A 12,382-nucleotide genomic window follows, 5' to 3' on the forward strand; every position below is an offset into this window, starting at 1 on the left:
GAAAGAGTTTGGTTTCTGTCTAGTTCCTAGAGGAGAGAGGTCCCTGTCATAGAATATTCCATGAGACCTGGTTGTAAGAGGCACTGTAGTTGGTCTCAGTAAATAGTATAGTCATGGAGCCTGAATTCCCCTCTATCCAGTATGATGGGCTCACTGGTGATGTCTGGGAGACTGCACTGCTACTGCTCATGTTGAACTTGTTCTGTGGAAAAATGGAGGACCCGGACCTTCAGAACGGCACTGATGATCAAAACAAAAATTCCAGAAGTCACTTAGCAAAGATATTGTCTGTCATTTCCACTAACTTCAGGAATCCTAGAACAATTCTCAGCCCCTATTTTCTAATCAAGCCACCATGTTAGAAATGGTTGTACATTGCATGACTATAGAATTATAGTTTGAAGTTGCCTGTCCCACTGCATTCTCAGGTTCCGTGATCCAGATCTCCCTTTCTTGTAGCTTACTCAACACTAAATGCTTCATCTGTCTCTCAGGAGTGAGCAGAACTTCCTCCACACTGTCACATCACAGCTGAAGTAAATGCATGTCCATAAGGAAAGAATCCTTGAGCCATTTCACTCCAGCATCAGCCAGAGCTCTTGGGAAAGTGACTGTTCAGTGACTCATAGGTGCACGTCCTCAGATTTACCTGATACTGTACTTGATGATTCACACTCTCTTCTATTGAAAGAATCAACAGCTCTTAGATTTTCCCTTTACCTCACAGTAAGAGGGGTTATGGTGTTTGTTGCAGCCTTGGGAGGGTCCTCAGGTTTTTCTTTTCTTTGTACAGCTCATCAGCTATCTCCATTGGATCTGGGTGCTGCACACAACAGCTCGTAGAACCATCACTGCACCTGGTCTGCCCGATGGAATATTTGGAGAATACTAATGGGGAGGAGAGAAATATCAGTGGACTGGTGTCCTTCTTTGTAGAGAGAACTGGCAAAAAGTGCTATGAAATGTAATACTGGGAGCAAGGTGAATAACACCTAAATAAATAAACCATTAACCAAAATAATCAATCTTTTATATTGGATTTTTTTATTCTGCTTAAATGTCTTTCCAAAAATCTTTTTTTAAAATCTGAACTTAACATTTACACCTTAGCATATTTTGTCACAAAATATTTCAATAAATAAGCATGCTGCATCCATGCATGTGTCAAAAACTTTGAGTTTGAAAGCTGCTTCTTTAGATAAAGAGAAAATCGGGAGGGCGGGGGAAGGACCATTTAACTTGAGATTAACCCTTTTAAATATGGCACAATAAGTCATGTACTGTGCTACGGGCTTCTTTTGTTTAATACAAATACATTTTATATGCTATTTTGTGTGTTAATTAAATTCTAATTACCACCCTAATGCAGCTTGCCACAAATCATGAGCAGAAAGTTAATTATCTAGTGAATAAGCGATGTCCTTCACCATTTTCTAATATACTAAAAATGTACAATTCGCTTAATCTTTTGAGATTCTGATGTAATTGCTTAAATGTGTATAGTTATGGAGTACCCTCATAAGTAGCAAAAAGATGTATCCCGTCTAGTATTGTGGCTCTATTTAGTTCTAATGGTTATATCAACCAGTGAGAGTGCACTTTTCCGTTTGTACTTCAGTTATTTTCTAAAGAAAAGTTGATTTGAATACAGTGATTTTTAAATGGAGACTTTCCACTTGGTGTTTTAAATTGCCTTGATTTTAATCTACCCTGACAAGATAAGAAAAGGGTAATTCTGTATTGGGATAGTTTGCTTTCACAAAAGCTTACCATAGTTGGCACCTCTAAATAGACATTAACCTGTCAGCTTCAAGCCTTCAGTTGGACAGGTGGTAAATCACATGCTGCCAGATCAAAAAAAAAAATTAGCTTGTTATACTGTAAAAAATAACAAGCTAGAACAATACAGTGTGGATGAAATAATGGAAGTAACTAGCATGCCAAAAGATTTGACAGGATGTTTTTCACTCCCAATAGTTCAATGTTTTGTTACCAACAGCCTTGTAACCTTCTTGAAACACTGCTCTGCTCTCTGATTGTTCTGATTTTACAAAAACAATGAGGAGTCCGCTGGCATCTTAAAGACCAACAGATTTATTTGGGCATAAGTTTTCATGGGTAAAAAACCCCACTTTAGCTACATGTGAAGAAATATGCCCAAATAAATCTGTTAGTCTTTAAGGTGCCACCGGACTCCTCGTTGTTTTTGTGGATTCAGACTAAAACGGCTACCCCTCTGATACTTGATTTTACGGTTTGTTGCTTTACTAGCTAGCTTTGTGGACCTGCTAACACATGTCTAACGCTTGACCTAATGTATTAGTTTACTAGGTGGAGCCTTCGTTTCCCCACCCCAGCCCCCCATTTCCATATCTGCTCTGGTTTTTACCTGCGTTTGCGCTGGGATAGTTTTAAAAACACTGGATCAGATCTGCAGCTGATGTACGTTGACTTAAATCTGCATTGCTCCATTAACACTAGCTGAGGCTCTGGTCCATTCTTTTCAATGCTTTTGTAGAAAAATTGCAGTATTTTTGGAAATCTGTAACATTTCCATTCCCTTTCTCTGTTTTTAAAGCCATTTCATAGGTAATAGATATGGGAAAGGCCTGTCCGGTTTAGAAACAACAAGGAGTCCGGTGGCCCCTTAAAGATTAACAGATTTATTTGGGCATAAGCTTTTGTGGGTAAAAAAACACTACTTCAGTGGTTTTTTACCCATGAAAGCTTATGCCCAAACAAAATCTGTTAATCTTTAAGGGGCCACCGGACTCCTTGTTGTTTTTGTGGATTCAGACTAAAACAGCTATCCCTCTGATACTTGTCCTGTTTGCTTTGCATGTGCTGCAAGGGTTAAAAAAATCTATGGGCAGTGAATAATATCACAATTATAAAAACTTTAGGATCCTTGCACTTTGTAGATAACCGTGTAATCTGTGGGTTTGGAATTGTCTGACTGGAAACTGCAGCAGTCTTTTGCTGAATGGTTATATCTTTCATCAGTGCAGCTGTGAGCTGAAATGATATGTCTTTAAAAAGCTAGCAGTATCCCTCTGTATTAGTTCTCTGAAAGAAATTCCCATTGCTATAAGTGGGAAATAACTGTTGGCTGAGTGAGTCCGTGTAACTCCATATAGAAGAATAAGATATACTGCAGGGAAAGCTGATGATTACCACCTATATATCATTTTATATCTCTTCAAAGCACTTCACAATACTAATTAGCTAATCAATGAAACCTATGAGGTAAGCTAATATTACTAACCACGTGTCTTATTTGTAGTCTGGCAACTGACACTTCTGAGCATCTCCTACACTAAGAAACATACCAAGGGGAAGAGACTAAGTGACCTGTTCAAGTGCATGTAGCCAGTCCATTTGCAGAATTAGGAATAAAGTTTGGGATGGGAGTTGGACGTGCTTTAACGTGGCTTGTGTAGTCGAGGCACAGGGCTGGGAGAGCTCTTAAAACCCACAAACCAAACCCACCACAATGAGAGGCATAGCTACTAGCGCTGGGAGCACAGTTTACACTGGTGCTTTACAGCGCTGAAATTTGCAGCGCTTGGGGTTGTTTTTTCACACCCCGAGCGAAAAAGTTGCAGCGCTGTAAATTGCTGGTGTAGACAAGCCCTCAGTTGCCTAGAACATGTTGCCTCTCCATACAGCATTGCTGCTATAACTGCAGTGTGTATCTCAATGGAAAGAACCAAGATACCATCTCTGTCACTTTTTCCTTCCCTTCCCCCTCTCAAAAAAGTGGTAATAGGCCAAATCCTGACCTTAATTTAGGTGGGAGTAAGGGGCACAGAAGCCCTTTACCTCTCTATTTTCAGGACTCCAGCTCTGAAGATAGGTCCCACATTTCTGCTAAAGAGGATGGAGAACTCCATTCTGTCGTCCTTTCAGGAAGTTGTCATTCAGTTTTGCAGTAATTCTTGCACAGCTGTCTGCTCCCACATGCTTCCCTACCCCTTCCTGGAAGTCATCCTTGTGGAGGAGGGAATTTTTGGGGAGTGCAAGGTGTGCTGCCCTTCCTGCTCCCTATCCACCTATGTGGGAGGACAAGGTGGGTGAGAAAATTTTGTTTCTTGGACCAACTTCTGTTGGTGAAAGAGATGAGCTTTTGAGCCACACAGAGTTCTTCAGGTCTGGGAAAGGCATTCAGTGCATCACCACTGAATAAAAGGTGGAACAGATTGTTCAGCAATGTGGAAGGAGACATTCATCCTGGCTGACAGCTCAGAAGGGGAACTGTGTGTGTTTCTGCTGTGGTGCCCCTTTTAAGGATCTCCATTGCAGGCACATTGTCTTGGAGATCCACTCTACCTCCTGAAGAGGGGAGATGGCTTGTAGTAGTGTGGCTTGATCAAGTGTGAATCCCCTGGCATCATGTGATACTGTAGCATTCCTCATTACCTACACAGTGACACTCCTCCAGGGCAGGCAGTTGGTTCGTCATGGCTGGGCAGCTGACCAATGGAAGGGGAAGTAGGGAGAAGTGTGTTACCAGTCCTAGAGAGGTCAAGATGATTGGGGACCCCTGCTTGTTAGTAAGGATGTGGGAGAAGCTGATATTCCTGTAGTGGGCTTTTCACTGAAGTTAAGGCCTGAACAATCAAGGTAGGTCTGAGAAACAGTGAGGGGAGGAAGCCAGGCAGAAAATAAGATCTCGAACTGGGGGGACGGGGCGGACTCCTTCAATGGCTTGGCTATCTTTTTTTTGTTTCAGTTGCGTTTTAGGACTGTTAACTTGCTGGGGGTTTTTGTTTTTTTTCCCCCCCTGAATTCTCCTGGTCTACTAGCTCAGAGTCAAGATACCCTGGTTATATAACTGTCTATTTGCAGCTTGATACTTAATATAATTAATTGAAATACTCTGCGACCACACACACCCCACATGAACCAGGGAGACTCTCACCCTTGTTTCTTTGTGTGCATCAGCTTAGTTATGTCTAAACTACAGACCTTACAGCCATACCACTGCAGTTGTAAGCTCTTGTGTGTAGCTGCTCTATGCTGGCGGGAGAGAGCTCTCCTGCCAGCATAATTAAGCCACCCCCAGTGAGCGGCTGTAGCTATGTCGCTGGGAGAGCCTCTCCCACTGACATAGCGCTGTCCACACCAGCACTTCTGTTGGTCCAGGATGTGGTGTGTGGTGGTTTGTTTTTTTTTTTTTTTTTTTTTTGACACCCGTGACCGACAGAAGTGCTAATCTTGGGCCACCCTTTTTTTTGCGCTTTGTGGACATGTCTGTCTGCTCAGTTTCCATTTGGGCTTTGCTGTTTCTGGTAAACAGTCTCTTGCAGGTCCTGTGATAGGGTGTGGCTGTGAGCTTTCCCCCAGAATACATCATGGAAAGTCATGTTGCAATGCTAGAGCATGAGAAGGGGAACCCGATTCTAACAAGGTACAAGGCCCTGGAGAAACAGGCCCAGGAACTGCAACTAACAAGTAGCAAAACACTGAAGCTGACGCTGCACAACGTAAACTGAAAGAGTGTGGGTGGGTCGGACAGCCCTGTAATCCTGCTTAGCAGCCTTAGATCCTACTTTTAGCTCTAATAGGAATAATACTGTCAGATGGTGTTGGGTCTTCTCAAGCTGATGGGGTCTGTCATAGTTAGAGATAGCTGCTGCTTTTTCACCCCTCTCTGTCCTCTCTGAGTGCACCCTTCTAAGATTTTGCACTTCTTGACTGTACTACTCAGCTGCAAGTCTTCCATTCAGGAGGCATGACCAGGCAGCTTTCTAAAAGTATTGTTTTAATGATAGAAACACAGCACAGTATGGGTAAGAGATTTGCCCACAGACTGTTTTAAAGTCTTCTCTCTCACCCTATTTTTACCATCCTTCTTGGAAGGTTAAGGAGGCTCACTGGCTTCAGGGCCTGTGTCTCTGTGCTTGCTGACAACTCTCGCCCCTCTCTAGGGTTCAAGTATTTCAGTCCAGCCTGCTCTGTATCTAGGCAAATCAAGCTTTATAATTTCAGCTAGTACCTGTAAGTATCATCTTTGCCGTTTAACAGCACAGACATTGTTTCATAACCTTCTGCCTTGTTTACCAGGAAGCATTTGTAGCTGGAGCTCTTGTTACCTGCCAGCTATTATCCTGAACCTCCAGGTGCCCACAGTAAACCCTTTAGTATATGTATACAATAAACATTTCCCATGGGTTGCTCACTTACAGTTAGGGGCGTGTGCAGGAATTTAAACGTGATCACTTTTGTAGGGGGCACATTCTGTGCCTCTGCCGCAGCCCTGGGGTTGAAGGAGCTCACTCTCCCCACTGCAGCCCTGGGCCAGAAGAGTTCTGCCCCTACCCTTTCCTGGGGAGCCCATGCCCCTACTTGCCCCCCCACCTTGTGCAGGCTCCTGCTTACAGTATTTGTAAATTAATACAGATCAGTCCTTCAGTGGCCATTGAAAAGGTTTGTATTCACATCAGAGTGGAGACCACTGAGTTCAGTAGTTAGTAAACAACTTCTAAAAACAGAGGATCTATCTCATTAATCTATAAAGCCTTATATGGCCACACAATATTGAGGGATGTGTGGTAGTTGTTGTTTTTTTTGTTTAGGGGGGCGGGGCAACCTCCTGCAGCCAAGAATGTACTGGAATTATTCTTTCATTTGCTAAAATGTGTGCTCTCTTTCTTTGTGTCAAGGGGAATTATCATAAAGTTGTGCTGAGGGTCCGATCTATTGCGAAAAGGGAAATTGAAATGTACTTTCATTCATGTGCCTTTAACCTTGGAGGCCTGAATTAGGTGCTACTGCTCTCTATATTTTTAAAAGAATAAAGGTCATTCACCCATTTCTGAGCACAAGTGAACACATTGTCATGCAATACAAGAACCAGAGATGTCTTTTATTTTAAACCAAAAAAAACCCCCACCGCATTTGGACAATTCTTTTGTCATAGCTACTGGTATTGTGTAGCAACAGTATCCCATTCTCTCTCTCTCTCATTTTTCTTGTTTTAACATTTTTATAGTGCCTAAGGGCTAACCAGCAGTGGGGCTCCATTGTGTTAGGAAATGTCAGAGTAGCAGACTGTTCATTCCTGAAGTGCTTAAAATCTAAATGGACAAGACAGTCACAGGTGCAGGAAGGGGTAGAACACACTAGCAGAATGAACAGTATGATAAGAGGGGATCAGCTAAAGGGGAAAGGAAGTTAGGCCGATACGCAGTGAAGAGACTCTGAGGGAGGGCTGCAGCAAACAGCCAGTCAATGAAAGTTCAATCAAAACCGATCCTCTGCATTTGGAGAACAGTCTACCAAGGTCCCTGCTTTGGCTGCTTCTACCCTCTACTGCCTGGAGTCCCTGGCTTGCTCCTATCTGTAATTTTGACACTACCTGGTGTCCCCAGTTTGTGAGTTGGGGGGTCTCCCCAGCACACTGCTGGGGGAAGGGGTGGTCCCAGATGGGCCCCACTTTACCACTTCCCCCCACACTGCAGTATTCCCAGCTTTGGCTGTTTCCTCCCTGCTGTCTGTCCCATACGTCGAGGTGGGAGTTGATAAGCACTCAGTGGAATAGATTTTCAAAAGCCCTCTACAGTGGCCTAATTCTCTGCTCACATTGAAGTCCAGTAAAAATCCCACTGACTTCAAAAGCAGAGGAGTTAGCCTAATACAGAACCATTTTGCAAAGCCCAACCAGTATATTTTGAGTGAATTGATCCCTGGAGAAGGAAAGACCTGATTATCAATAATGAGATTTGTCCACTGTTCATAAATGAAATGACCAGAGTCCATATCTCATCATTTTACCTTCTAGTTTCCATTATGAGCTTCTGCTGATAAGTGAAAGGGCATGCTGGCTGGAATAACTTAATGAGAAAAGGGGGGAATTGGTCCAACAGCATGGAGGTTGATTTTGGCTCTCTTATGCCTTCTCTCTCTCTCCAAAATAAACCTCCCAAGGTCCTCAGCAATATGAACTTAATTTTGAGTTCAGTGTTTTGATGTTAAGAGATGCTTCTCTGGATGAAATAATGTTAGTTAGCAGTACCTGTACTTGCTGCCTGGCTATTTAGAGTTCTAGGTATAGCCCAATATAAGTAAATCTTATTTCCCATAATCTGAGGTAGATAATGAATCTCCCAATTAGGATTTGTGTTTGAATTAATGGAAATTTCCCAAAAGCTGCGAGAGGAACATCACAAAGGGATGCTGGATGCGGAATATGTCAGTGAGTAAGCATGGGATGAGAATCTTTGATCTGTTTTCTAAATAGGCAGAAACCACCAAACGCAGCTGGTTGTCAGGAAAACCGCAGAGGCCCAAAAGAGACTACCAGGTGATGTCTGGGGAAGTCAAGACCAGATCTGAGTCCACTTAATTTCCTTCCGAGAGACATGCATCTTGGATACTCCACACATGGAACCCCATGGGCAAAGCATAATCCTATCTTCTCCCTAGGGGCTTGGTTTGGAATTACTCTCCTTTTTGCAGCCAAAAGTTTGTGCTTGGTGCTGAGTTTCAAGTTCATGGCAACTTGATATGAGCCAGGGTTTGGTTAGGAATCTTAAAAACAGACTTGGTGGCAGTATTCCATCATGCTGCTGGAAACTTTTAGCAATGCCGTTTTGAAAACTAAAAGAGGTAGTCTTATGTAAAATGAGAGATTCTTCAAAATAGATAATAGTTGGGTTTTTTTGGGTGGGGGTGTCGAGGGGTGGAATGATTTTTATAGTGAATCTGTATGACAAACCTATCCATCATCCTACTGAATTTCTTGTTACAACCAAGAATACAAGACAACTTTGTGCTAGACCATTCTGTGATGCCGCAGTGAGATACCAAAGCGTAATTATTAGAGAAGTGCTTAATTAAGTATGAGGGCCCTATTCACCCACTTGTCGTGCACAGCTTGTGACCCCGGCCACAGCATAGGGGATGGAAGATCAGTAGCTGCTCACCCTGAATTCCCCCCCTGCAAAGAAGTGAGCAGATGGGTTGGGGGTTAGAAGTAGCTCAGGAGCTGTCCTTTCTCTACACCTCCTTCCAGATGGCCAGCTGACATGCAGGAGTATGCTCTGCTGTAAAAAGAATTGAAATAACTTGCTTGCTCTCCAGCTCAAAAGGGGAGGAATTGTGGTTGAATCTGCTTCTGGGACTACAGCGCTACGTGCCCCCGCCTTATTCTATAAAGTTACAGTCTAGCCCTATCAGGCTGGTGCTGTGGATGTCTGTTTCCCCCCACCTTCCCTTTTTGCATCCAGTGAAGTGAGCTGTAGCTCACTAAAGCTTTTGCTCAAGTAAATTGGTTAGTCTCTAAGGTGCCACAAGTACTCCTTTTCTTTTTACACCATTTAATGTAATTTCACAACAAACATCTTGTCTCATTTCCTTATTTGGGGTAAAACCATTTGAAAAATCTTATTATGCTCTATTAAAATCTTATTGCTAAGCTTCTACTAAAATCCCCTGGGAGGGAAACCCTTGATTTAAAGGCATGATTAGAGGGTTGAATTGTGGGAATGGTGTTAACCCCTCTCCTGCCCAGTTCTCAGAGTGACAGACCAACTGGTGTTAGCTGGTGGGCCTTTCCCACACACTGGCCTCTTCGGGACTTCTTCAGCATAACAGCTTTCAGCTGGGAGGTTTGTGGGTTTGGTTTTCTATATGGGGCATTCTGCTGCATTCCTGTAGAGAGATGGGTTAGGCATAATGCCCTGGAAGGCTTCAGTTTTTTGAAACATTGAGCAACTCCAGTGGCTGATGCTAACCTTCTTCAAATATGAGAAGCACAGAAAGCAGAACTCTGCAATGCCCATCAGATCAAAGCTTTTGTAACTGCATGACTTGTGATCTAAATAAAACCAATTATGCAAATTTGATGCAGTATAGGAAGATTAAAAATATCACAGTGCTACAATCTGTCACAGCCTAACAGAAGCTCCCACTGCACCATTCTTTCTCAGTTACTTAAAGCTGTGTCTTCTCCATCTCACTGCGTACCACCACATTTACCATCACACCTTAAGTCCAACAGGCATGGTGGTAAAAGGACAAGCAGCCTGTATGCAAAGTCCAAGTCCCTGCATGTGCATGGAGTGTCTTGGGCCAAGGGGGGCACAAAAGGGGTTGTCTGTTTAATGTAGAGCCTGAATGCATCAATGTACGTCTTCTGGGTTTAACTCTAACTGTATAGTCAGTTTTGTTTATCTCTCTCAGATGGCAACAGGCAGAGAGAGAACTAGTTAAAAACTAGAAAATATTGTAAAGCCACAAGAATTGGCAGCGGGACTTGGTGTCAGGTGTGGTTTTTGAAATTTCACTGAATATCTTTTTGAAATTGACTAGATTTCAAGTTATAGTAATTCTTTTAATATAAACTTTTGGAATAGCGACTTTACTTTTTCTGAGGTAGAAGAAAGCTCACATTAAACGTCTGAATTTTTAGACTGAACTCTTTTTTCCTCTCTCTCTTTTCTTCCTCCTCTGCAGATATTGCTCTATAGAAGATGCACTATTACCGATACTCTAACCCAGAAATCAGCTGTTGGTATAAATATCTGCTTTTCAGCTACAACATCATCTTCTGGGTGAGTACAAGACCAAAACTCTCCTTCTGTATTATGAGGTCCTCAGCCTGGGACTTGTCTCCCTGAAATTATGTCCTTCAGCACGTGCATATTACTCACAGAGAAAGTGAACGTCATGGACTTGGATGGAGGCTTTTGTGATATGTCCAAGCATGACTGAAACCTTCAAACTCATTTCATTTCCAACTTAAATTGGAGGCAGGCAAATGTCCAGATGTTTGGATTTGTCTTGTTGGTTTCAGCATGTCTGTAGGCTCAATCCGGTACAATAATAAAGAAAAATGTGGTCCTTGCTCCAGTGAGTTGACAGTTTACGTTAGAAAAACAATGTAGACGCACAATATAGAAGTTGATCATCTAGTCTCAGCAGCTTGGATGTCCATGTGAATTATGGATGGCTCCTGGCAGAGACATCCAGGTATATGGACTGATTCAGATGCCTCTCCAGTCGGAATCTTTTGGGTATGGAAATAGCCTTTCCTGGGCACTGTGGCTCTTCTGTCCTGCTTCAGGCTGGAACCAGGAAGCACTGGGGGTGTGTGTGTGTGTGTGTGTGTTGAAGAATAGTTTCGCGGGAAGTTATCCAAGATCTTCTGAACATCAAAAAAGTTAATTTTCCTTTGCGTAGTATCACTTTGGACGCTCCATTTCAGATGTGCGTGCACCTCTCGAGCCCTGTAGGGATGCTGGTCAGGCATCACCTAAAATGGAGCACCCATAGGGACACTACTCGAAGAAGAAGAGGTTACTCACCTTGTGCAGTAACTCTCTCTGGTTCTTTTGAGATGTGTTCCTATGGGTGCTCCACTACTGCCCTCCTTCCCCTCTCCTTCAGACTGTGTTCTTTCTTTAGACATTCAGATACAGAGCTGTGCGGACAGTTCCTTCTTTATCCCCTCTGTGTGTGACATGAGATTGTAAAGAGTACATGCACAGGGCAAATGGATAGCAATGGAAAAATCTCTGATCGAGGGCTCGAGAGGCGTACGTGTAACCCCCACACCTCCTGGGTGTGGTGTTCTGTCCCATCTAGTGGCATCGAGACCTCTTAGAGAGAAAAAATGAGTCTGCTCTACAGTCTTAGGTAACAGCCAGTTGGCTTTTAGCTCATGCTGTAGAGGCTCATGCACTAAGCTCCAGAGGTCCCAGGTTCAATTCCGCCCACCAACAATGCGAGTCTGTCGGCATTACATATGCACACCTGAAGTGGAGCTCCCATAGGAACACCCCTCTCAAAGAACCACCATTACTGCACAGGCAAATAACCTCTGGTTATCTTGGTCTGAGCTGGTTCTTATGACTTCTGAACTATTGGCCTGACCCTAACTTAAACATGATCAGTAAAAGGGGTACAGAAAATGGTATCCACCCATTCTTGTTACTTTATACTATGTGCATATTAAATTAGGCTTATGTTCATTAACTGTCCTGGCCTTTCAACATCTGTGCATGCAAGGTGAGGAGATGCTTTCTGAACCAGAAGTTTAATAAAGACCTCAAAATGGCCATGATGCCAAACTGTGCGATGTCTGATGTGTATTGCTGTCCTTCAGACAATGCAATCGGAATACTGGCATAAACAATGCAAGTGTCACTTATCCTTCTCATAGACAGTTTGGGCCAAAATGACCACTAATGAAAACAGGTGCAAAGTGGAGCTGCCCCTTTGCTAATATCATTTACAGTGATACATGCAGCTGGTCTAATATGTTGACTCTGCAGTGTAGCTAATCAAAACTTTACTGAAGCAAACTTAAGGGCTGGAGTTTTCAGGGGAAGACATGAAAGTGACTTTTTTTTTTTCCCCTTCATAAAACTTGATACCA

General features: G+C 43.0%; 1 protein-coding gene across 1 annotated transcript in view; it reads left to right on the forward strand.

Annotated features, from left to right (window-relative positions):
- The window catches only part of TSPAN14 (tetraspanin 14), a 79,612-nt gene that overhangs the window by 24,576 nt on the left and 42,654 nt on the right, over positions 1 to 12,382 (forward strand). Inside the window, 1 exon segment of the mRNA XM_075130801.1 lies at positions 10,459 to 10,556. Coding sequence (XP_074986902.1) covers positions 10,476 to 10,556 — 81 coding nt within the window. The 5' untranslated portion in view covers positions 10,459 to 10,475.

Source organism: Caretta caretta, chromosome 7 (assembly GCF_965140235.1).
Source record: "Caretta caretta isolate rCarCar2 chromosome 7, rCarCar1.hap1, whole genome shotgun sequence".
In the NCBI taxonomy this organism is placed as follows: Eukaryota; Metazoa; Chordata; order Testudines; family Cheloniidae; genus Caretta; species Caretta caretta.